The sequence below is a fragment of the Microtus oregoni genome, unplaced genomic scaffold (assembly GCF_018167655.1).
Source record: "Microtus oregoni isolate MIOR12 unplaced genomic scaffold, Mior012 000026F_ref0000081, whole genome shotgun sequence".
Classification (NCBI taxonomy): domain Eukaryota; kingdom Metazoa; phylum Chordata; class Mammalia; order Rodentia; family Cricetidae; genus Microtus; species Microtus oregoni.
In genome coordinates this window covers 12,210,430-12,237,033 of record NW_024543085.1, presented here as the reverse complement: position 1 = coordinate 12,237,033, position 26,604 = coordinate 12,210,430, and the positions used below count along the sequence as shown (strand labels likewise).

The following is a 26,604-nucleotide window of genomic DNA, read 5'->3' as shown; positions in this document are numbered from 1 at the left end:
TCAAAGAGGACAAGTTAATATCCAACTGTACATTCTTTTAAAGTGTCACACGGAGAAAAATGAGCCCTTCAAATTAAACATGCTAAATTACTATGAGAGGATGTTATAATTCCATGATGAAAATATGTCTACGGAAATATATTCACATGGAATTGGCGGATTGATAGATACAAATGCTTCTATGTGTGATATTTGTATCTATGATAGATAACAAAACTCTGATAAGCAACTAGTTATAAAAATTCTCCACCCACCTTATAGACCAACAAATAAAAATACATCAAAGTAAATATCGTCCATCTTGAATTATCCGTAACAAATAAATAAGAAGAGGCTAACTTTAGTAAATATTTATAAAGCAAAATAATCTAAAGTCTCCATAGCAATCAAATTTCTAGTGAGAATATGTGTAAGTGGGTTTATTTTGAAAGGAAAAGTCCTACTCCCAGTGTCATAACCAATTAAATTCTCCAGGTAATGACCCCATTTGCATAGTGAGCGGAGCCCACAAGTGGGAATTTTAATGGGCACACCACCTGATACCGTGATTGAGAGTGACATGACCTGAGCTAGTTTTGTGCTTACCTCACTGAAAATTCTCCTCAGATTATTTTGAATGTCAAGCTACAAGTCAGATTCCAAGATGATGGATTTGTTCTTTTTTAAGCACCAAGTTTGAATAAAAGAAATGCATTGCACAGCTTTGCTTTAACTAATCTGTGTTTCTGTTTCTCCCCATTGGTTCATTTTCTTCAGTGATTGGAATTTAATTTTATTCATTAATTTGTGAATAATTAGATAAAAAGAAATAATGTCCTCAGCAGCTAAATTGCTTTTGGATTGCAATTTAATGTACTTTTCCCAGAATATGTATTATATAGTTAAACTCACATAACAGTTTACTAGAAGGTAATTGTGTAAATATGCCCAATTATTCTTTCTGATGATCTAACAGAATCTAATGTCGTGAGCATTCTGGGATATTTCACTTGTCTCTTACCCTGATGCTGATAAAACACACTTTTCTGCAGAGCTGATCAGAGCTGACTTGTCACCTGAAAGTGTTACTTCTAAGATATTCTCTGTATCTCTCGGGCACTATTCATGTCCTTGAAAGAACTGTGCACTCTGATTGAGGGATCATATGACGGCCACATTAAATTATATAATAAAGGAGATTTTAAAACTCCAAGAGTCAGGCACATGATGAACTGTGCTTTCTGGGTTTTGAGGTGACATTTCAAAACCTCTTTTGTTTCACTCTAAGATTGCTTTCAGTACTGTTTGTAGGTGTTTGACACTACTCAGCCACATCTGTAATTGGCATAGCATCCAGCAGACAGGCTCTGTACATCTTTACACTGCAACCTACCAAGTTAAGAAATGTATTGGTTCAATATAAAACAGCAGGCTGTTTTTAGACATAGTTACTAGTGCACAAGCTTTAATATGGCTTGGCTTCATCCTATAATGAGATCTTTTGGTTCCCTGCTCAACAGACTTTTATTCCTTTGGAAAAGGCTATGAACTATGTCAAGTGGCTCGGATGCTTTTGTCCACCCTCTTTCTTGGCTTTGGAATGTAATTCCTTTGCTTCTACCCCTTTATGCATCAGACAGAACTTAAGAACCGTTTCGATTTTTCAAGTTAAACTCAGAATGTCTGTGTTTGAATTTGGTTTCTGCTATTTTTTTTTAAAAGAATAATTACTTTTTCAACTAAATTTCACCAAAGGGGCTGCCTAGAAGTCAATACCTAATTGTCGATCTCTGCTTTGTCTTTGTCCTCAGCAGATGTATTTTTGGCTCCAGGTGGCTAATGTGTTTAATGTGTTAGGAAACCAGGATATGTTTCCTAAAATGATTTTTATCACAGCCAGACTAATGATTCCTTAGTTTGTATTTATCAAATAGGATAAGGGAAATGTCCCAGATAGAAATAATGCCCAAGCAAACAAACAACAGGACTAAATATGTGAGCTATTGTCCAACCAGGACGCATGGGACTACTTATTTGACAATTGACTGTGTCTGAGCTTTTGTTGTGCTCTGCCCCTGTATGGTAAGAGCAGTGTGGAACAGGTCTCTGCCCTGAAGGACTCTGGTTTTTAGCTGGAGTCTGATCATGACTCTGACCTTCACCTCCAGATTAGCTGCATTAATTATCAATTAATTGTAACTAAAATTTAATCTTATGGGTAGTACTTTGAGACATCTTCCTTTTTATAAAAAAAGATTTATTAATTTATTTACTTTTTATATGTGTGTATGATGGAGAGAGGCTACATGAGTTTCTATGCACCATGTGCATGTGGGTCCCAAGAGAAGCCAGAAGAGGGTGTCAGATCCCCTGAAACTGGAGTTATAAAGGTGTTTGTCAGTACCCTGATGTGGGAGCTAATCACCAAATCTAGATCTTTTAAAATATGGATTCTTGAAAAGAGCAAGAAGTGTTCTCAACATTAAGCCATTTCTCCAGCCCCAGAGGCACAAATTTTTAAAGTAAATGGTGCAGAAAGTGTTCACTTGGAATTTTGCAATGGGAAGATACACAGTACATTTAGTAACCAGTGACCATTTCTCTAAACCAACTTCCATATTATTTCACATTGCCTATATATTCCATACTATATTGCCATTGATTTCATAACTATTTTCTATTTTAAACCAAACCTGCTGTGGGAAGTCCTTCTGTATATGTGTTGCTTTTATTGGTTAGTAAATAAAGAAGCTGCTTTTGGCCAATGACTTAGCAGAATTCAGCCAGGCTAAAAGATGTGTGTGTGTGTGTGTGTGTGTGTGTGTGTGTGTGTGTACACATGCTGGCTCTTTCAGGAGGCCAAACACGTAAATGGGGTTTATGGGCAGTGTGCTGTGAATTACTTGGTGACAGAATGGCCCAACTGGTTACCAGAGTTGAGGTGGTGAGCGTGGCTCCCACCCGACAGTCTCAGAGACAGTAAATGGACCTCCACCATGTTGGACTGAGAGGAGCCAACAGACAAAACAGCCTTAGTCCTAGTCACACCATGGCTTAAAATTTTAAAAAGTGCTCCTGGACAAAAAAAATTTACAAATACAAAATAAAAGAGATTCAGACACAAAGACTTCTAAACAAAACACAGTGTGTTTAAAAAATATAAAAAAGTAAAAAAAAAAACAGTATGTAATATAAAAAATACAGATAGACAAAGACTAAAGATAATAAAATAAATATTAAACTTATAAAAAAGTAATAATAAAGATAAATATACACAGAAAGTCTAGATTACATATGTTATTGTGTTTTCTTTAAATATTTTGACTATAAAGGGGCTAAATATAGAGAAACATTTCATTGTATGGACTGCTTAGCTAAATCAACATATATGTTTTAAAGGTATCTTGATTTCAAAATTTGGGTTTACGGATTTGTTGCTTTAAAAAAGAGGTTCTTCTTTTGTTTCCACAGAGGGAAAAAAAACTATAAAATCCTTCCAAACTAATGTGATTGAATGGACAAAGACCCCCCCAAAAGGCTCTGTAAACACCCCCAAAAATTACTTCACCCAACAAAAAACAGTTAAAGAAAAACTATGCCCAAATTCCCAAATATTGTTTATAAATGTTTATTTACATTTAAAGGGGGTATGCTATAGAGATGGATAATTTGCATTGATATGGATCTTGGTTTATTGATACAAATTTAAGATTAATTTTGTTATATATATATTTCTGCTCTTGACTAAGGTATTTCATTTGTGTGGCTCATTTAAAAATGCAATGTGTAATTAAAAATAAATCTTAATAGATAGCCATCTATAATAATCAAGTTTCTAGTCATGTTAGTTAGGTTTTTTATATATAATAAATATTTCAGTTAGATACCTATTCAAATCTTTCAGAGACCTACAAAATATGACATTTGAATGTTTGAAGAACTTACAATTTTTCATGACAATGAGACACCTCTGCTCCTGGCAGCAGTAATCTACTTCAAGAAGACCATGGGCATTGAATTGGCTTCTCATGGAGTTTTTTAACCATTTGATGAAGAAACTACTCTTGCCTTAATTGCTTGATGGTATGTTGTGTAAACTGGACATGCAGGAACCACAGAGAAATGACTGCTAAACTTGCCTACAGGCGAGAGGTTCCTTTCAGGTTCCTGCTTCATAAAAGAGTCTGCCAGTAATTTTGCAGGACACACAAAAAAAGTGACTGACAAACTGCCAATATAAGCAATACTGTCTTTGAAATTTCCTGCTTCATGGGAAAGTCTGCAGTATACTATGGGCCAGTAGGCTGAAGATGGGTGCCCACAATATTACAAAAGAACTTTGGATGACTGTCCAGGCAGTGAAATTTCTCTGTCAATTCTAGAGTTTTGGAAGTTGCTTACAATGCTTTTCTTAGGTAATATTATATACGTCTGGAGTTTTTGATGGAGTTAAAAATAGAGAGTTATCATTTTTCTTAGTTATGTTAAAACATAAAGTAGATATAAATATTTTCACTGTAATTCCTGCTTGTAACCTGTTTTGTTATATGTAATTTTATTATGTTAAAGTTAAAACCTTCCTTTTAATTAAACAGAAAAGGGAAAATTGTATGGGAAGTCCTTCTTTATATGTGTTGCTTTTTATTGGTTAATAAATAAAGAAGTTGCTTTCAGCCAGTGACCTAACAGAATATAGCCAAGTCAAATAGTTCCTTAAAATTAAAACAAATTCCTTAGGTAAACAATGATATCAAATAGTGAATACTAGTGGATGTCATAATGACGTCCAGTGCTTGTGAGGTTGAGGAGGGGGACTGGTGTGAAGCTGAAGTCATTGAGGGTTATATGGTGAAGGACAAGTCAACCTTGGTTACTGTATGAAATCTTATCTCAAAAAAGAAAGAAAACAGAGACAGAAGGATGGAGAAAGGAGATAGGAGGAAAGAAAAAAGGAAAAATATAAGGAAGGGAGAGAAAGAAGGGAGGGAATGAAGGAAGGAAGAGCAAGAAAAAATAAGCTTATTTTACATTTATCTCAAAAGAACACTGTATTTTGATAACATAGGGTAGCAATGACTTACGGATAAAATATCCCATACATTTCTCACTTTGTAAGTGGACACGAACCTTGTGATCTACATAGAAATAACGAGAAATGGAGACTAGGAAAATTTTCAAGATGAGATATAAAAGGATAAATAAATTATTCAGGGTTTGTATTATCATTAAAATCATTTAAATATAAAGCAACTAACATATTAATCAGATATACAAAGAATCTTAAAGCACAATAAAGAGTTCATTTTTTTTTAATTTGAAAATGTCCAGGATAATACAGCTCCAGTTTGAAAATACGTCACGTTTAAGAGAACACTGAATGTCTAACTGTCAACTATTGCAATTAGTCTTGATGGCCATAGGATTCAACAAAACTCTACATACCAAAATTCTAAAATATATTGAAACAGTTTTCACATTTGCCTATTTTTCTTGTGAATTATACAAGATGCCTTAAGGAATGGCTTGCCTGGAGTAGAGAGCTGGAGAAAAGTCCTACATGTACAAGTATGGAAATTAAATTCTGGTATTCACAAGTGCTTTCTACTATGGAAAAAATATTTCAAATGCACTAATATTTTCATTGCAAATCATAGCAGGGTATATTGAGCATCAGACAAACCTACTGGTTAAACAGTCTTACAGGATAATGAGTCAGATATTCTAACAATCATTAGGAGGCTTATCTATCAACAGATGCTCGTCTTCATCCTATGACACAAGCACAAGCCAACGCTGGGTACATGGAAATATTAAGGTTCCCATTATAATTAGCATAACAAATGAAGAAGGCAGTTGTACATTAGCATTGTATTTAAACCAACATCTTAAAGTGAGTAAATCGCACTAGACAGGAGATTCACTTGCTTTTCTTTTTTCAAAGAGTATTTAAAATAATAATTTAATTTTAAGATAGGCTTACTTTCAAAGGAAAAACATTGGAGATGTTCTCATTCTTCATGTGAAAAAAAAAAGTCAAGAATAACAACAACAACAAGAACCTCAGATGTCCTGAAAATCTAGGTTGGCTAAAGGCTTCCTAAAATTGCATTGATTTTAACAACTAAACCAAACACACTTTCAAAAGCACACAATGAATTAGTCAATGAATTCAAATTTTAAATCTGAAGAGAAAAAAAATCTCTGTGGGAGGATGTGTGTAAAACCAAACACTCTCCTTCATGAGAGCAGACTCCCTCATTCTATAGTTAGTCTCATCCCAGACATATTTCTTTATACTTTTAGTATCTCTGTAACCTGACACATTGGCATAATTTAACACACAATTGGAACACTGATCTCTAGTGATGGTGTTGGACATCTGACCTCCTCCTGTAGTGGATCCAAGATACACATGCTCGTGAAACACAAGACTATGGCTATGAGCCAACCAAAATAAATAGATTCCCCAGCAGCCCCTCCAAAAAGAACCAAATCTTTCAAATATAAGTAAGCTTTGGAAAAACCCCAAATCAAAAAACTGGGATTTTTTTTTAATCTTAAAAAAATAGAAAGAGAAAGAAGAAAAAAAAACTTCATTTAAATGATAGTTGTTAAAAAGTGTTCTACATTTTTGGTAAAATATAGTTATGTTAAGAAGGTATTATGTTTTCATTAAAATTTATAACACTTAAATTATGTGTAGCAAAGTGCATATTTGCATTAGTTCCGATTTTATAGCTTTCAGAAAGCTGTGTTGCTGAAATGTGCAATGAAGGCACATTCTTTTCACTTGTTCAGAACCATAGACAGTTCAGGTCACCCACCTTCAACTTTCCCTAAATTTAAGTAGCTCATCCTAAGTCATCTGCAATGCCACATCCTCCTTCAAAGTCTGCCTCCATAACCTGTACTTGGCTTCTGTTTGTTCCTATGACTTCTTTCCTTTCCTGTCCAGAAGTGAGCATGCATGGGACCTGGTTCATTGTTTACTGCTCGTCTCCTGCCCTCCTCCACTACCCTGCATGCTGCTCTGACGAGAGCAGAATGATCTCCTCAGTGCCTTCTGGGTAGAATACTGGTGGTGGAAACCACACAGAGGAGGCCAACATGGAGCGTCCCACATCTGTTTACGGCTCTGCCCAATATGTGTGCTTCTTTAGAAAAATGAATGTTCACTTTTAACCTCTAATAGATAAACATCAAAGATAAGTGATCTGGTTTAAATACCTATTGAGCAAAGAGTTGTGAGAATGATCAGGAGAAACAGCTATGTCAGCAGAAAAAGACATACAACATTGCTGGCTGGGTGTGTCAAGATGTCTTCCAATTATTATCATCTATGAAGAAGCTTCAAAACCAGTTAGTCAAGACTTCACATATTAAACCACATAGATCTAGTGAACAAGAAAGAATTTCAGCGATTACTTAATCTTCACGAGTTAGCAGTGCAAACACTGATTGCTTTATGAGACTCTTACCATGTGCCTTTTATCTCCCCTAAAAGGAATATTGGAAAATTGTCTCCAGTTTTAACACAAATGAAAGATACATCTTTATGAAGGAAAACAGATGCCACAGCATTCCATACAGATTTCTAGACAGTCTGAGGATTCACAGCAGGCATCCATGATGCCACAGTCCATGTCGCAAGGACAGTTGCAGTCATCGCCCATCTCGTCGCCACAGCAACAGCAGCAGGCTTCGGAGGTGCAGACGCCACAGGAAGCTTGTCCCAGGACAATATTGCAGAGGGTCAGGAATTCACAGAACAAGCAGGCCAGGATACAGTGGACACAACAGTCTTCAGTCACAGGCCAGAGGAGAGCGTACAGAGGAGAAAGAAGAGACACAAAATACATATGTCAGCCAGAGCCTGGGAAAAAACTGGTCCAAGTCACGGCTCAAACAATCTGCAGCCCTAGATTTCTGTTATGCATTGTGAGCTAGATGTACAAGGACTCAAACTAAATTCCAGACGAGTGACCTCTAGATGTAGACAACTGGGCTAGGAAAACAATCTACGGTTGTGTGCATGTGTGTTGGATTAGCACTCTGAACCGCTGTGACATGGATCTTGGTCCCAGGTACCACTTTTCTATGTATCTTATCAATTGTTCCTACAACCTATTGCTCTCAGTAACACTCAGCTGAAACAAATGTCTTAAGTAGAAAGTTTATTCTTTTGTACTACACATAGGCTTCAAAATTAGAAAGAAAAAATAGGAAATATTGTAAATATTAATCATTAATTTAATACTTCAAGCGAGGGTCATTAAACCATGATTCACAAGCTTTTTTTTCCCCAATCAATTCACTTTCATTTTTCTCTGTTTTTGTTACAAAAACATTTGAAAAAAAAAACACAATGAAACTCTCTAGTTGGGTCCAAGTATAATTACCAGTTTTAAGTACTTCTCACAAGAGGGAGAGAAAACACCAAACATGACAAAGAGACTTTACCACTTCCTCTGGTGGTAAAGTAGTTCAATCTCTACCATTTCTCGATGCTTTCCCACATAACATTGTATTTCAGAAACTGGCAGAAAAAACAAAACAAAATGAACAAATAAAAGAAATCCAGCCATATATATATATATATATATATATATATATATATATATATTACATACTGCAAAATGTTTTGTTTAAAAATTTGGGGCAAATGGGAAGATTAACTGGTGGAAATGCTTAGTTTTCAATTCTTTAACCCATGGAATAGAATCGTATGACTAATATTTGAATTTTCTGTCTCAAATCAAGGATACTTATACTTTTTTACAGTATACATTTTGGGTTAGTTTAGGTATTTTTTTGTTGATTAGTTTGTATATGTATTTTTTTACAAGTTAAGTTGTACCATACCGGGGATTAAACCCGAACTTCATGATTGCTGTGCAAGGGCTCTACCACTGTGCTATACCAGAAACCATCAACAGAAATTCAGCAAATTGTATGAGAACGAAAGGATACAGGGACTCCCCCCAAGACACAGAAAGGTTTCTGAGCGGTTGACTTTGTGCTGTCGTAGGGAAAACCACTCCTTACTCTGCAAGGCGTTATTCTGCAAGTAGCTGTGGCCTGACAGAACTATTCCATCGCTAGTGCTACAAGTGTTTCTGCTAAGGAGAAGCCAACGGGTACACATCACTTCCACGGACCTGTCACTAACATCCCATCAGTACTTCCCTAGACCTTGCAACATGTCAGTGTCTCTGCAGTGGAGACTTTGGACGGCACCTGAAGAAAGGGTTGAAACACAAAGTTCATTTCCATGCACCACAAGGAGGGGTCAGGACACTCAGAAGGTGAACTCCGGAGCTGGATGTAGTACTGGAAACACTGCACACCCCTTCCTCTTTCCAAGCTTTGAAATGCCAAACCCACTCCCACACACAAAGCTCAGAGAGAAACTGAAAATAGACTAGAATTGTGAGAATTTAGATCTCCCCCATATTCCCCTAACATGATTTTTTTTGTAGCATCCAAACATTTCAAAGAAAAAAATCTTTTTGTTGTAACAAAACATTTACAGAAAAACCCTCAGTGTGAAAGTTTTGAGTCTGAAGTCCATGTAGCTCCTGCCCTGTAGAGCATCTTTGGGTCCTCCTGGACATCTCCATCCCAGTTTCCATTTGATAGCTCTTTGTTCATTTCAGCTTTTCCAGGATGATATTATCATTTTGATTTAATATCAGAGACGTTATAGAGAACTACTTTATCACTAAGAAAATAGTGCTGAGAGTTCAGGTGACTGCCTATAACCCCACATCTGTCAGGGGAGGATCATGAGTTAAAAGAAAGTTCCTGCTGCACCATGAAAACTGTTTCAAGAACTGACATAGTGTTTAATTGGCAGTATTTCAGCCCTACTCAGTGACCCAAACAATTACCTACACTGACCAATTTCAACAACATTTCATTGAGAATGTAATATTTTTGTTCTACAGAATGCTTAAGTTTCAAGAATGAGAAAGGAAATTTATAAACAGTATACATTTTACTGAGTAGCCCTAAATACTAGAACACTGCGTGGACATATAGATTCCTTATTTATGAATCATAGAAGAGATCATACATAACACTATTTCTGTGTGCTAAATCTATCAAATATAAAGAGGAAAAGCGTGTTTGTTCCATTGAAAATTATGCCAAACACGATAGGACTATGCCTGTAACCCTAGTAGTTAGGAGACTGCTGTAGGCTGGTGGCAATGGGTTCTGGGCCAGCATGGGCTATAGAATAAAGCCCATTCTCAATCAGAAAGCAAAATAAAACAAAAGAGAAACACTGACCTCTGGAAAAAAAACCAATGGCTATACTATCGACCTGTGCATATTCTGTCAGAATCGACAACATCCTGCATAGACGCCAAGGAGCAGCATGTTTTTCTCAGAGCACTTGAGATGCATCCGCCATGACTCACACGGCACATTTTCCTCCTGTGTGTCAACCTATTCAGTTAACACCCAACGGATTTACTGATGCAAGTCTGTAAATATTTTGTTTGCTCCTGTAGCTCTGCTTTTGCAGAAAACTGCATGCAAGTTCCTCTAAAGAGACATACTAAAGAAGTAGCTGTAGGATATTGGGGTTGTGGAATTGCATATATTAAACAGTTTGGGGAAGCGTATTAAAAATAATTTTTCCCTAAGCAATTGCTCCTTTGTTTATTCCCACTAAAAAAGCAAGGGATCATTGACATTTTCATTAACTGTTGAAACTGTCTCACTTTACCATATGACAAGTGGTTGAATTCGACATAGTTCCCCCTATTTTCATTTTTGTTGGCTATTCAAGCTGCTTCCTCATGGAAACACATTTTCAATGGGTTCATGCTGTTCCTCACTTTGGCATTTATTTCTTATTGGCCAGCATACATGTTTTATATGTTCAAACTACAAGTCCTTTGTGAAATGAGATTGACTTCTCAGTGTATGACAATCTTTGGCTAAAATAATGCAACAAAATGGACAGCTGACCTAATCTTTAGACTTTGAGATTTTTGGGTGATGGGAACAAATGCCAATCAAATCTCAGAGTAGTTAGCCATACAAAATGACATGGTGAAGGAGGTAAAGTAATCAGACAAAAGGAGAAAATAAAGAACGGACAGGCAAATAGGAATCATTACCAAGACTTGGCAGAGGAATGAAAATGATCAGTTTCAGTGTTTCTGCTTTACTAAAGCCCAGTGAGAATATCGACAACACCAACACAAATTGGACTCCTCCTCCTCCTCCTCCTCCTCCTCCTCCTCCTCCTCCTGCTCTTCTTCTTCTGCTTCTTCTTCTTCTTCTCCTTCCTCCTCTTCCTCCTCCCTCTCCCTCTTCTCCTTTTCCTTCTTCTTCTTTCTTCTTCTCATCTTCCTTTTCCTCCTCCTCCTCTTTCTTCTTTTAAGGGGGGTGGGGAGTGGTCACAAGGGTCAGGGCAGACCTGGGAGGACTGTGAAGTAAATATGACCGGGGTGTATAATGTGAAATTCCCAAATAATCAAAAATATTACATTGGGAAAAAAAAGAGTTGACAGTCAAGATGAACCTTCAAGCCACACTGAGTTGGCGGGCCGATAAACTGCCAGCCACATTGCTGAAACAGATGGAAGAGAGTGGGTGTCTTAGAGATGATGCGTTGCTTAAAGAAATGAATCTGCAAATCCAAAACTATAGAAATTCATGTCCACCTATATGAACAAGAGCAGAGACATTTTGAAAGAACTGCAGGGGAAGACAAGACAGACACCTCAGATGATGAAGTTATTTTCAGGAAAATTTCAGTTCACAGAAACACATCATCACCTGAAAGACTTGGATCCTACATAGTTTACTCAAGAGCCATCAGAACTAAGAAAACAAACTAAAACAAAATACTGCAAGCCCTTTGGATACCTCTACACCACAAACGAAGAAAGCCAGGCACTAAGGAGGACCTAGAGAAGCCACAAACCAAAACTTGTAATGATTACAGAAATATCAGATAAGACATCTACACAAGTGCCTTCATCTTCTGCTTTCCGTGGAGAAGTAGAAAATGGATCCCTAAACTTTATCACATCAACTACACAGTCATATTTATTACTTGCTGAGAGAGTTTTGGTTTTCTGGAATTATACACAGTATAATGAAAAAGCACACAGACATTGAAACAAACTGTTGTTAACAGTTTTTATGACTGTCTATAGGAGTCAGGCCACACAAGATATTAACATGGTGAGGATTTATGAAGCAAAAATCGATTGTAAGAATTAGCATTCCAGTGTGGTAGAGCATGCCAGAAAGCACCATACTAGGGAGGTGGAGGCAGAAAGATCAAGGGTTCCAGAGCAACCTTGGCTTTAGGAGAAAAATACCTCCAAACAACAAACAAAATCAACAAGAAAAGAAGAGGAAAATGTCAGACGAGGCAATGTACATTATAATGCCAAGGTAGTATCCTCATGAATTTGAGGCCAGCCTGGGTTACATAGAGTGGATCTATCTGGAAGAATAAAATAAATAAATAGAATTCGGGAAGATGAGTAGAGAAATAAAGTTTAAAAAAGATGAGGTCTCTGTCTACATGTGGTTCACTGTGAAAAAAAAATTCCTTTTTCCTGAATCCTTGAGGTTTTCAGTTTTTATGGTTTTATTCAGTCATGATTTGCAGGCTTTGCCAAACTGTTTAACCTTTAAGAAGCCAACTGGGTTCTGGGAAGTTTGCCTATCCTAAACGGGCCAAGCAAGAATTGCGCAATTCAGTGTCCTGAGAGAGCTCAGCAGAAGACTGGCAGTTACTGTAAATTTAGCAAAAACAAAGGAACACAGCAGCAGCCAAGGCACTAAGAAGAAAGCACAAAAGGAGATCTTTAGCAGGACTTCTGAGTTAAAAAGCATCAGCAAATAAAACAAAAACATACTGTTAGGAATTACTGCTGCTACATTCCCAAGCCAAGTTCGCTACTGGCCAACCTGTACTTACCTTACACATCTTCAGGGCTTACAGCCCCACATCACCCCTAAGGTAACAACCAAGACCATCAACAGTCCCTTAGCTACTGGAGGGAATTGTCTGTGACTGATCTCAGGAGTTCGGTTCTGTTGAAAATGAAACTGAATGTTCTGTTTGCGAGAGCAGCCACTTTATAACGAAAGTATCTCAGATTGATTTATCTGAGCAGTATGTGACCAAATACACTAGGAAAAATTGGTATCAAAGAGGCAGTTTGTAAAAGCAAACACTTGATCAAGAGCCATCAAAAAACGATTTGGTTGATAAACTAAGGTCTACTTTAGACAAGTCTTTTTTTTTTCTTCTTTTTTTTCATTTTTGTCCTCAGAAGATGTATGGTAGGTACTCTTAATTTCTTGGAACAAAGCCACCCAGATGCAGAAGTGGAATACAGGAACTGGCAGAAAGCAGAGAATTCTCAGAATCACCCACAACCCATTTTTGAGTGAAGGAAGGTTTGTATATGCGCCTTATCTTGATTAATAAAGTTTCCTCTGACTTTAAGGGTTTGAAAATACTTCCCTTTCTGGGTAACTGACATGTATGTAAGCGAGATGCTGAGAAACGAGGTGCTTCAGCAGTTTGCAAGCCAAGGAGGAAATGTCACCTGAAGTGACATCACATGATTAGTGATGGAGAAAACTGCTTTGAGATGGGGCCTGACTCTAGTTTTACCGTGCAGAGTTCCCCATCCACCTGCTGAGTGGTGGTGCAACCCACATAGGGGCTGGCCTCTGACTGATGGAAGGCATTCCTGGTCCCAGGTATTGCATCACCGTTCCCAGATATTGCATCCCAGTTCCCAGATATTACACCCCTGTATGCGTTGTTTCTTAATAGAGAAAGCAGGCTGGAAGGAGGTTTGAGTGATCCCAAGTGACAGCCACAATGGTTGAGTGTCTAGCCTTGGCAAAAATACAGCTGGTAGAGCCCAGACACAAACATCTCCAGGGAGTTCTGGTTTTCGAGTGTGGGGAGGGTATGTGGGTGGGGCATATTTACAAACTCTGCACAGTAGCTCGGGCTGTAAGCAAATGCCTGACTCAAGACCAGGGCTGTGCAGGATACTTGGCTGCCAGCCCGAGAGTGACCACCTGCCTGGGCGAGCAGGCCTGGGCTGCACCGCCTACACTGAGCCCTCTGGCACATGGCAGTCCCTAGGGCTCTGGGCCATGGCTAAAAAACAGAGGCAACATTTTCCTAATGGAGAGGAAAGTGAGCTAGGTCAGGAGGTTTCTAAAAAGAAAGTCAGAGGAGAGTTATATTTTCCATGCAGAGAGACTCTGGGGAAATGAACAATGGTCTTTATTATCGTCCTTCTCCTAAACAAATTCAGAAGAATATTAAAGCCCCAGTGTGTCCTCTTGCACCCCACCAAAGGACTCCTCAAAAACTTCCCTACCCCATATCCAAATACTGGGACTCACTGGATCTAATGCAGGGGTTACTGCAGGTGACAGGCAGATATCCTGGCCCTGTACTGTTGCTCTCTGGTCTTTATTCTCTGGGCAGCATTGTATGCAGCTAAGGCAGCAGGCATTTCAAATTCTCTGGGATTTGATCCAGAACTTGGTCTCAACTATAGCAATATCTGTCTAAAGAGAGGGTTCACAGTCTACGAAGATAGCATTAGGATCAGAGGAATTACTGTTCAATAGAAGTTTAACACAGAAAGCTGAAGAGAAGTGATGGAGCTTCGGGTATTAGCTACGTGTCTTTAAGAATTATTACATTTTCTCCAGGCTATGGCGATGGTGATGCAGCCTTTAATCCCAGCACTCGGGAGGCAGAGGCTTAGCCTGAGCTACAAAGTGAGTTCCAGGCCAGCTAGAGCTGTTACACAGAGAAACTCTGTCTCAAAAAACCCTACCCAAAAATTATTACATTTTTTAATTATTTATTGTGTGTATGTGATGTGTATGGAATGCAGGCTCTTGCTTGCCACAGTATGCATGGAGGTCAGAGAACAACTTACTGTAATCATTCTCTAATTTTACTATGTGGGTCCTGGGGATTGAACTCAGGTCACCGGTCATGGAGCAACCACATTTACCTCCTGAGCCATCTTGCTGGATCAGAGGAACTTGCCTAGCACATTTTACACATAAAATTAAATCAGTACCTGAGCAGAGAGTGGCTAAAAGCATATGTTTACTGAATTAACAGGTTGGCAGTTGCCAGCAGTGACAGCTGTGCTGCTGCTGGTGGTGGTGGTGGCAGTGGATATTGTAATTTAAAAAACGGCGTGCCAGACAAAGACGCCAGGCAACAGAGTTCACAGAGTTCACATGGAGGGGGTCTTATTAGGGGAAAGGAAACGTTAAAAGGAGGAGGGAAAGGGGAGACCGGCCTCTGAGGACAGGAGCATCAGAAGAGAAGAGAGAGGCAGGAAGAGAGAGATAGGGAGAGACAGAGACAAAGTCAGAGAAGGAAAAAGAGAGAGAGAGAGAAAGAGAGAGGGAGAGAGAGAGAGAGAGAGAGAGAGAGGAGAGAGGAGAGAAAGGAACAGACAGAGAGAGGGAAACAAAAAGAGATGGGAGTTGGGCAAGGCCCACCTTTTGAAAAGGACCATAGTCAATGTGCATTGGAAGTGCTCCAGGTTGCCCTGTCAGGACCCCAAGGACAGCCCAGCACAGATGCCTGAATTCTAACAGTGGAAACGGTGGTGGAGGCAATGGCAGTGGGTGGTGATGGCGTCAGAGTATTGAATCTAGGAAGACTGCAACCCTCCTCTTATGTCCAGCCAGCCTCAGTACTGCTATACCAACATGGGGCCATTTTCCTCAAAGCCAAGAAGGCTTGGGGAAAAGTCTGCTCATAGTTCAGACACAAAAGCAGAAAAAGTACCAAAAAGTAATTCCAAGAGACAGACACTGAAGTTGAGGGAAGCAAAAAGCTAGCCAAAAAAATTAGTAATCTGTGTCTGGCTGCAGCAGAAGATTTAAAAATAATAGTCTAGTTTTCCATATTTCAATCATTATCTATTTCCCTCAGAAGCTGGAAAGCAGGGAGGAAGGGGAATATTATGCTTTGCTTGAATGCACTCGGTGCTATTCCTAAGTTGGCCAGTTGAAATATATCTAATATAAGACTGAGCGTAAAATAAATAAATAAATAAAATTAAAAAAAATAAAAAAGACTGAGTGTAAATTTTGGATAAGAAAATCTATAATATTTTATTTAATTGCAAAAAAAATATAAGCATTTGAAAGGCTGGTAAAAGAGTTCAGACGTGAAAGGTACTTGCCACTAAGTTCAAGTGCCAGGACTCTGTGGTAGGAGAACTGGCTCTTAAAAGTTGACCTCTACTTTACATGTCATAACAAAGAGGAACCAAACAAATACACCAAACAAATATAAATACAAATTAATGAATCATTGCTTTCCTTGAAAGGGCCGTGTTGAACCATCTTCTCAAGCCTCTTGTGGATAGTGGATAGGACAAACCAAATGAGAATAAGTTCTCCAGTTTTAATGAAAATAAGTATTTGAAAAAAAGAAAATGACGGAAACGTTCTTTCCAGATGCTAAGTTTAATATTTTCCCCAATTTGATTTTCCAAACTGCATTTATTTCATAGCTAAAATTTTGGCTTGCCTGTTGTTATACTTATATCTTTGGTTTAAGAATTGTGCAAGGCACACTTTGAAAAAAAGGAGATTTTTTTCAGTGGCAGAAGACACACGATAATGTACTCATTACAGCATAACTGTGAAGTGAGGGCTATGGGGAACAAAAGTAAATTAACACACAAGCCAGTCAGTGGAAGTCGTCTATTACGAAGACCCATGACTTGGCCAGCTTGCTTATGTCCCAAGTCCCCACGGCAGATGGAAGGGCACAAGCAGGACAAGAGAAGGCTTAGGTCACTTAGACTAAGGATTTCACAGGGCACGGATCAGGCACACTTCTCTAGGCACTTGCCTGGTCAGGGCTCAACAGGAATACAAAGGGCATTTGCCGTCTAAATTACTACAGCTATTGCTGCAGCATGGTCCTCTCCTGCAGAGGCACTACAGCTTGTCCAGCAGGAGTACTGTGTCCTACAGGCAGGAGATGACTGGTCTAGGGAGGGCCCAGAATGTGTTCCCTGAACTTGACAGAAGGGACGGACCCCAACCAAAGAGTCACAGTAGTCTAATGCACACACTAGCAAGATGAAGAGACGAGAGCAGAATGAGAAGCTGTCATGGGATAAGACACCAAAGCCCGATTTGAAGCGGTGCACGGGAGGTAAATCGTATTATTTATGGAACTAATTTGTGAATCAAGCACAGTTGTTAGTCTTTCCACATCACCCTGTCTCACCGCGGCTCATCTCTTAATGTGATGTGATGTTTTTTCAAAGGCACAATCACCAGTCTCTGATGAACAAGACGGCATGACACAAAGATTATAAGGTGTACATATCTCTATCTGAATTCAGTATCCCACCAATTCTGAAGCCAAAATAACTTACAGGCATGTTTGCAAGTGTTCTAATCGTGGCAGAAAGCCTTGGGACCTGGCCTCTTAAACAAGACCTATCGTAGCTGCGCCAATTGCTCTAAACTGTGGAAGACAAGATACCAACCCTCTCAGTGAGCTGCCTCTCCGTCCCCTCCACACTCCATTCCTGCCAGCCGCCAACTGAGCCTTCCCTCGGTCACAGATCATTTCTTGTGACTCCCCTTCATACAACAAAAGGAAATGCTGTAAGTTTCCAGGTGCTGAAGGCTGTTTGTGTTTGTTTGGACGAGACTTTCAGCAAACAGGAAGAAACATACTTGGGGGCACACAGACAAAAGGCCCTCAGTGAGTGATCCTCCTGTCCTCCCCAAGTGGCACAGCTGGGAACTGTCATGCTGTTTAGAAGACTGTGAAGCTAGGAAGCTAAGGCGGGCTCTCCAGTGTGGCTGCCCCACTAATGCATTAAGAACCCTTGAGCAACTCAGAGGACTCTGTATTGTTGGTCAGGCATACAGTGGAGGGCTACCAACTGCCAAGCTCTTCTGAGGAGCTAAGGTCCCAGCACCATGACATCTACAAGAACAGGTTTGTCAGTCTAGCTTAGGTTCTTTCTCCTGGCCTTCTAGAGCCATTATTATGCTTATTGTAATAGTCAATTCTCTTTTTTTAAAAGGATTTATTTTTCATTGACTTTCAGAGAGAGAGGAGGAGGAGAGAGAATATGCCGCAAGTGGGCAGGTACTCAGGAAGTCCCTAAGAGTGCCTGACCCTTAGGGCTAGACTTACAGATGGATGATAGACTTACTTACACCTGATGTAGGTGCTGAGAACTAAACTCAGATTCTCTGCAAGAGCAGCACATTCGTAACCTTTGAGCTATATTTTTATCCAGTCTCCAATATTCTTTGTCGTTGTGTGTGTGTCTGTGTATGTCCACAGATTTGCAGCTGCTGGGTGACCTGGGTATATGCACACAAACGTGCAGCTGTGGGTGCCTATGAGTACAAACAGAAGCCCGAGTGGGGCATCAGTGTGACATCACTCTCCACTTTCTCCCTTCAAGCCAGAGGCTCTCACTGAGCTTGGAGCTCAGAGTTTCTGAGCTGCTCAGGTTGGTCAGGAAGCAAGAGGGAGCCTCTTACCCCACCCGTTGAACTGCTGGGCGACAGGTTTCTGCATTCGCCACTCAGGGCTTGCATGGGTGTTTGTGACTCAAACGCAAGTCTCGTGTTTGTTCAGCAAGCACTGATCCTTGTCCCCAGAACACTTTTACCCACTAATCTCTGCCCCTGCTCTTAAAATAGTTTAAGCACAATGGAAAGCTAACTAATGCTGAATAATAGCAGACTAAATTTCAGATGAGCCCGAGGACGGGATGGCCACAATGTGCACGGACTGTGATGTACCAGAGTCTTCAGGCAGAGAACATAGGCTTCGCAAAAAGATTGGACAAAGACCAACATATAAACTATGTTCTTTTGTTCACAGAAGACATACACATCAGGTAGTATTAACCAGAGAAGACTTTTGAAACTGGCAATATAGTAAAAAAAAAAAAATAGGAAAACAAACAAACAAACAGAAAAACTGAATGACAAAATATTGTCACCACCATTCCTTCTCAGCAGAGGAAACCAGAAACAAGGCCTTGACGGTTAAATTCAACAAAACTTACTAAGAACTGGGTTATGAGGCAGACACTGCTCTAGGTCCACAGACAAATCTCAGGAACGCAATGTTAAAGGGAACATAGTGCCGATAGAGTAGGACAGCTGCTATGATTCAGATGTGGCCGGAGCACTAGGGAGCACCGGCAAAGCAGGCTGCCATGCTGTTGATATGCTGGCCTTCCTAGAAGAACGGCTGGACATAGTTTACAAATACCATCTTCTTTAAATGCCAGATTGTATAAAATAGTTGTCTTGATTATCCTTAAAGGAGAAACGAATAGAAAATTTACGGTCAATTCAGATTTGCAAGAGCGGCACAGGATGAGAGCCCTGAGCACAGGGTTGATGGAGAAAGTCAGTCTCGTGAGTTAAGCCCTGAATCTCTGGGACATGCTAACTGACTCAAAAATAAGGAAAGGGAAAGGTAAGCAAAAAAATACAGAAAGTATGCTGTTCTGCAAATGGTATCATGGATCAGTTTTGTTTGAGGGGGGTTAATCAGGAAGAAATCCTTCAGTTTTCTACGCCAGAACCAAGGAATCACACAGAACACACAGTCACAATCACAGGATCAGTGGGTCAGACAGGTGACTTTAAAGAGATAGGAGACATTAGAACGACAGAAGTTGACATAACACTGGTTGAGGAAACAAAGAAAAGAGAACAGTTCTATATCACTTCCTGGCCTCTGGAGACATTTAGCAAGGAGGAACTCTAGATTTGGTATAAAACTGATTTGCAGTATGGCGTGGCATGGATATGAGACACCTTATATCTGAATATACGCAAATGAGGATATTCAAGAGGAGCTGATCCTGACCTGAAACATGGGGGTGGGGGTAAAGACGTGAAGGGAGTGGGATGGGCTACAGCCTGGGGGTGGGGGTGAAGAGCTGTAGGGAGTGGGAGGGGCTGCAGCCTGGGGTGGGAAAGTGAAGAGCTGTAGGGAGTGGGAGGGGCTGCAGCCTGGGGGTGGGGGTGAAGAGCTGTAGGGAGTGGGAGGGGCTGCAGCCTGGGGTTGGGGGGGTGAAGAGCTGTAGGGAGTGGGAGGGGCTGCAGCCTGGGGGTGGGGGAGTGAAGAGCTGTAGGGAGTGGGAGGGGCTGCAGCCTGGGGGTGGGGGTGGGGTAAAGAGCTGTAGGGAGTGGGAGGGGCTGCAGCCTGGGGGTGGGAAAGTGAAGAGCTGTAGGGAGTGGGAGGGGCTGCCACTTCATAGTGAGACTTTCTGCAATTCCCAGGAAAAAAAAGTATAGGACGACAAGAGAGAAGATTGAAGAGAGAAAAAGTGTTTGAGAGGAAGCGCTGAGCTAGCAGAGACGGGAAGTGGCTGTGGAACGCTGTCTACTTCATATGGCATGGCTGTTAAGGTCTTGAAACTAGAACAGCTGTGATTATACATATAAACACTCACGAGAACAAGCCCACTAACATCCCCTTGAGGAGAGAGGAGTATGAGGCAGTTTTGGTGGGCCGTGAACAGTTAATATCTGGGAGGGGGCTCTTCCTACGTGTAGCCACCTAGAAGTTGCCCATAATCCTCCCTGGAGGTCCTGTAAGCAACCCCAAAGAAACTCACTGCTCACCAAGGTAACTTGAATGGAATCATTTCTTTGATCTGTCATGATACCCTATCTGGAATGAACAGACATTTGTTTAAGTCTCCCCAGGGAAGCTCACACAATAGGAGTTAACAAAGAATGAAAACCTGGGGAAGGGAGGTACCATGAAAGGATGAGGAAGAAAAAAAATGTTTGAAGAGGTAGGTCAGGTACCTCTTCAGGCCAGAGAAATTCCAAGGATAGGATAGGAATGCAGGTGAATAGCTGAGAGGTAGGGAGTGACTGAAAGGGACAAAGAAGAGGTCACAAATGCAAGAAATCTGTCTACCAGGGAGAACCTGAATGAGAAATGCAAAAGAATGGGCAACTTAGAAAAGATCACAACTCACGCTCACATGCATGTGCACACACACAACATATACACATGCATGCATGCACGCACACATGCATAGCACACACATGCTCACATGCATGCACATACACATCATACACAACGCACATGCTAGAATGCGCACACACACATTTCTAACACACACACACACAAACACACACATTTCTAGGCAGAGACATATGTGGAAAACCCTCTGTTATGGTTTTCTGTCTCTTTAAGAGACAAGCCACATCCACTCCCCTCCCCATCCACTGAGGCAGGCTGATCTTCAGCTTCCGCCCTGAGCTAGCTCTCTTTTCCATCTTCCTCTCGGAAAGGCAGCTTTGCTTCTGCCTCTCTCCCCACTTCTCTGCTCCCCCCTTCTCTGCCTCTCCTCTCTCTCTCTCTTTCTTTCTCTCTCTCTCTGCTTTCTGTGTCCCCCCTTCACTCTTTCCCCTCCACAACCCCCTGACTAAACATTCAACCTCACTCTGCAAGTAGTGTCTATCCATGTCTCTGTCTCCTGCCCGCCTGCCATGTGTCTCCCTGCCTGGGACCAGCCATTGCTCAGGGACCAGCAGCCATCTCTGCCTGGGACTGGCTGCTCCCAGGGCCCACTGTCTGCCGCCACATGGCCCACTACCACCACTTGGGACCTACAGCATTTCTGCTGCCTACTGCCGCGGGGATATTGCAGCATTTTTTAAAAAAGAATATTACCCTCCACTGACAGGAAATGCCCTGCCACAGGGAGACAGTCAACTCCTCCTTTCCTCCTTTGAAGTAAAGGAAACAAGGTGAGGATGAGGTTTAGGTGAACCTGAAGGGGATACGGCGTAGAGAGACTTTGAGGAAAAGCTGGTGGCCTTTTCAGTCCTTGTAAAAAGATAGGATGAGATAGTCCCTGTGCAAAATGAGAGCAGACAGGTGTGCTTGTCTCCCTAGCTCACTGAGAGGAACACTGTACTCCAAGGAACAAGTACTGAAAAATGATGTGTTAGATGAGTTTGGGGCACATGCCCTCTGCAGAGAGACTCTAAAATCCTCTTCAGACTGAGGATCATGTGAGTATAGGGAGAGTGATTTTAAGGTCATTAAGATTTCTTCAATAGTGTTACTCCCCGGAATAGTCAGAGGTGAAAGTATAATATGGATTACTGGTTCAGGAAGTAGCTATGTCAGGAAATGCCAGACTCACAAGGAAAACTGGAGTTTCACTATTGTGAATAGGGAACAGGAAGCATATAGGAGGGCAGTGATAAGCAGGTAGGTAGGTAGATACGGGTATGGTGGATAGGTAGGTAATAGATGGCACAATGATGATGACAGATGACAGGCATATGGATGATGAACGACATTAGATACATAGATAATGATGATCAAGAAATGCTACATAAATAGTTGATAGATTTTCATATTCATAGATAATTGGGTTTCAAGAGCCAAGCTTCAGATTTATATGTTTAGGATTTAGTTCTTAACTTTATTTAAGTGCATATGTGTGTCTTTGTACTAGTGTATTTGCAGGTATGCAAGAATGTCCTTGGAGACCAGAAGAAGGTATCAGATACCCTTGAGCTGGAGCTACAAATGGTTGAAGCTACCCAACATGGGTACAGGGATTTGAACAAAGAGCAAAGAACATTCTTCTTCTTCTTCTTCTTCTTCTTCTTCTTCTTCTTCTTCTTCTTCTTCTTCCTCCTCCTCCTCCCCCCCTCCTCCTCCTCCTCCCCCCTCCTCCTCCTCCTCCTCCTCCTTTTCTTCTTCTTCTTCTTCGACAGATTTCTCAGTGTAACAGCCCTCGCTGTCCTAAAGCTCGCTTTGTAGAGCAGGCTGGCCTCAAACTCCCAGAGATCCACCTGCTCTGCTTCCTAAGCGTTAGGATTAAAGGTGTGCACCAGTGCTCCCAGTTAGGAAGTATTCTTAATGACTGAACCACTCCTCCTGCCTTCAAATGTATTTCTAAAAGCTTCTCTCTTTGTTTTTCTTTTTTAGGCAACATAGAAGAAGATGCACTTGATTAAAAAATAGATTGGGACTCCCCCTTTAGAGTGTAGCATGCAGGCAGGCTGACCTTTGATAAGTACCCGTGACTTAATGTCAGTCACCTGCATGGCCTGCAGTAACATTGCCTTGCACTTTCCCTGAACATCTCTTGCCAACTCGCAGACACCTGCCCCCAGGAGAAGGTGATCAGCTGTACCCTACCTTGCTACTGAAATGCTCTTGCTAAAACCGCCACTATTTTTGTCGCTCCAAATACAATTTCCACATCACTCACTGAGCATAATTATTAGAAAAAAAATAAACTTCAACTTCTTGTGTCAAGTTTAAATGATGCCGTGCTATGGGGATATTATTCCCCAGGAGGTCCACTTGCTCTAGACTGATGTCCCCAGAGAAGCCACAGGAGAAACATAGGCAGGCTTAATAAGACTCTGGAAAACTGCATTAATCCAGCGTACCCTTTTCTTTCAATTATCTTCACATTTCGCCGAACTCTTGATGCCTCAGTTTTCTAAGCAACAACTACAATTTGCTTGTCTGTTTTCCTTCTCCTTCCAACTCGGGAGCAGGGTTAACTTCCTCAAGCAAGCTGTTTTCTGATTATTCTGCCCCACTCCTCTGATGGCCTCCCACATCCGCCTGATTGGCTGCAGCTGATCACCTTCTCAGTGTCCCTTCAATGAACTCTACAAGAGGAAGGGACACCAATACCAATGTTCCCATGCTCTGCAGGGGCCTGAGGCCACACTCACTACTCATGAGTTGAAAATCACACGTGAAGATTGGCCTAACAGCCCTGAAATAAATGCGTCATCAGATTGTGGTAGACTCAAAGTTTTTCTTCCGTTTTCTCTTGCACTTATCTATAGAGATTTAAATAATGATAGCTCTAAACATATCATATAAAAGTCACATACTCGATTTCTCCCTTCTGCTATAACCTGTCATTGCTGAGTATATGTTATTAAAAATAGGGCTTGGAAATAAAAGCATTAAAATAAGACTTAGAAATTTACTATGTACTATAGGGTTTTTTGTTTGTTTTTGATTTTTAGACGGGGTTTCTTTCTGGTAGAGCCCTGGCTGTCCTGGAACTTGCTTTGTTGACCAGGCTGGTTTTGGAGATTCATCTGCCTCTACTTCTTGAGCGCTGGGACTAAAGGCGTGTGCCACCACTGCCTGACTACTGTAGATTTTTCTAAGGTGACCATCTGCATATGCCACTTAGTATCATTTCAATTTACTGGGAATCTCTGCAAAAGCTATTTGAAAAGTCTTTTCCTGCAGTGTAAAACAATAAGTTTATATAAATTTGAAATAAAACGTTATAAAACAAATTATTTTTATTGCATGGAATGATTAGGACATTAAGGGGTTAAGAGTAAGGGGTTAAGTGTCTCTATACTGTTTCTTCTTCTTCTTCTTCTTCTTTTTTGATGTGCCATGGCTAAAAACTTAAATATGTGAAATAAGCACACAATTTAAGAGATAATCAATGATGTCAAATCACATATACTATTAAAAGTTAAGGTTTAGTAAATGTGTTTCTTTGCAAGTATATTAGGAAGATCTAATAGCGGTCAGAAAGCTTCTGTAATCCCAGAGTAATTATTATAAGAAGCATTCATGATATCTACAACTGGAGTACAAAAGGAAAACCAGAGTGGAGTGCATTTACAATCATTGAGAAAACACACTACTGATTGTGCCTAAAAGGATGTTTCAAGAGAGGTTTGAAGGAAGAGACTCACAGCAATGGAGATAGTGGGCTGAATACCAGTAGAAACCTAGCTGAACACCAACCAGACTTCGCAGACTGAAGATGTATCGTGCCACTACCACAGATTCCTGTCATCATAACTTCTGTTCTCAAAAAATGGTCATTTTATTGTAACCATCTGAAATCTGATATATATGCACACACACACACTGACAACACAGAACCCTGCTATGAATTACGTCCCCTCTCACTCACCCAGCCTCACCATTATGCATCATTATTGACCCTACCCTTGAGCTGTGAACCAAAATCCACTCTTCCTTAGCTGCTTTTGTCATGTATTTTGCCATAGCTATAAGAAGAGGAACAGAAATACCCACCCACCAAAGACCTCCATGAGTAAATCTCATTCATCTTATTGAACTTTTAGAAACATGTGACATATAAACACTCATTCCAATTTAAAACACTTCCTTCATTTGATTTCCCAGATGGCTCTCTTTTTCATTTTTATGAATGTCTACTCACCTGTACTTTCCCCCAGTTTTTTTTATTTTTTGTTTGTTTGTTTGCTATCCTCTAATCAATGAAATAATGGCTCAGGGTTCTGTTCTCTCTTTCTCTCTCTCTCTCTCTCTTTAGATTTTTGAGAAAGGGTTTCACTACCAACTGGTTTTAGGGTTCTGTTCTTAAGATATTTCTGCACTTTCTTTCTTGGCCCCAGTTCTTAACTCTGAATCCATATTAGAATTATATGGAAAATGTCCAAAGGAAAGCCAACACTTATACTTTATTTCCTGTTCCCCTCATCAACTACAGTGACTCAGCCATTATATACACTACACCCTCACATCCCATAGAAAATATCTCAAACTGCAGGCTCCAGCTCCCCATCATACCAAACATTGAAAAGTAACAGTCAGAAATTACAGCAGTCCACATCCAACAAAATCAAAGTTGCCCTTACCCTAAGAACCAAGTTTTTTCTATCTCCAGTATCACAACGCCACTCTTCCTCTGACCAAATTGCTGGGAGTCATCCTTCATCCTCCCATTTCTTCTGCTGAAAGTGTGTTCTTCACCGAAGTGTATTCTACAATCAATTGTATATCCATAGCAACAACATCTCATGGCCTCCAGCAATGCCACACCGATGCTCACCCATCACTCATCCTCTGAATCATGGCAAGGGCTCTTACAAAGAGCATTATTTGGCTGTTTTGTAACCTATTTTCAGCCAATAAGATAAGGTAATTTTTAAGAGCACTAAATCAGATCATGTCAGCACAATTTCCTCAATACTACAGCAGGGATTCTGTTTCAAAATTAAAACCTGCCACCATGGTTCATTAAGTCCCATGATCAGTTCAGTTCTTAGAAATATTTGATTTTTAAATAAGATATCTTCTTAGATCTAATCTCTTTAGTTACCGCAAGAATACCAAAAGCGCTAACAAGGATTTTATTACCTGTCTCTAAATCTTAGAAGAAAAAGAATAAATTTTATCAGATTCTCAAATTAATTCATTAAACCAAATATGATCAGTTACTCTGTAAGACACAATCACAATTAATCACAATTCATAATTATAGTTTAAATATCAATCTTTTCAAGTCTATGCTATGATACTAATTGAATGAAGAGTAGATCATACTAAAACACACCTTTGCTTTCATTGTATAACAGTTTCTCAAAAATTAAAACACCCACACTTCAAGAAAGATACTAAAACTCATGAAATATACAATAGCTTACGGAAGTCTCTGAAACTGACCAGATTCACTAGGGCCCTCCTTCTCAAACAAAAATAAGTTGTAGGGATAGCTGAGAAACACTCTCAGACAAGCTGAACTGCCTGGAAGTAGC

The 26,604-nt window shown here is 40.3% G+C and overlaps 1 protein-coding gene across 3 annotated transcripts in view; it reads right to left on the bottom strand.

Annotated features, from left to right (window-relative positions):
* Positions 1-5,272: 5,272 nt before the first annotated feature.
* The window catches only part of Mdfic (MyoD family inhibitor domain containing), an 87,901-nt gene continuing 66,569 nt past the window's right edge, over positions 5,273-26,604 (bottom strand). For 2 of the 3 annotated variants that reach the window (XM_041675739.1, XM_041675741.1), the window contains one exon: positions 5,273-7,780. In XM_041675739.1, the coding sequence (XP_041531673.1) occupies positions 7,533-7,780 (248 nt within the window). In that variant the 3' untranslated portion in view covers positions 5,273-7,532. The remainder of the gene's footprint in view (positions 7,781-26,604) is intronic. The other variant, XM_041675740.1, reaches the window with a different exon arrangement.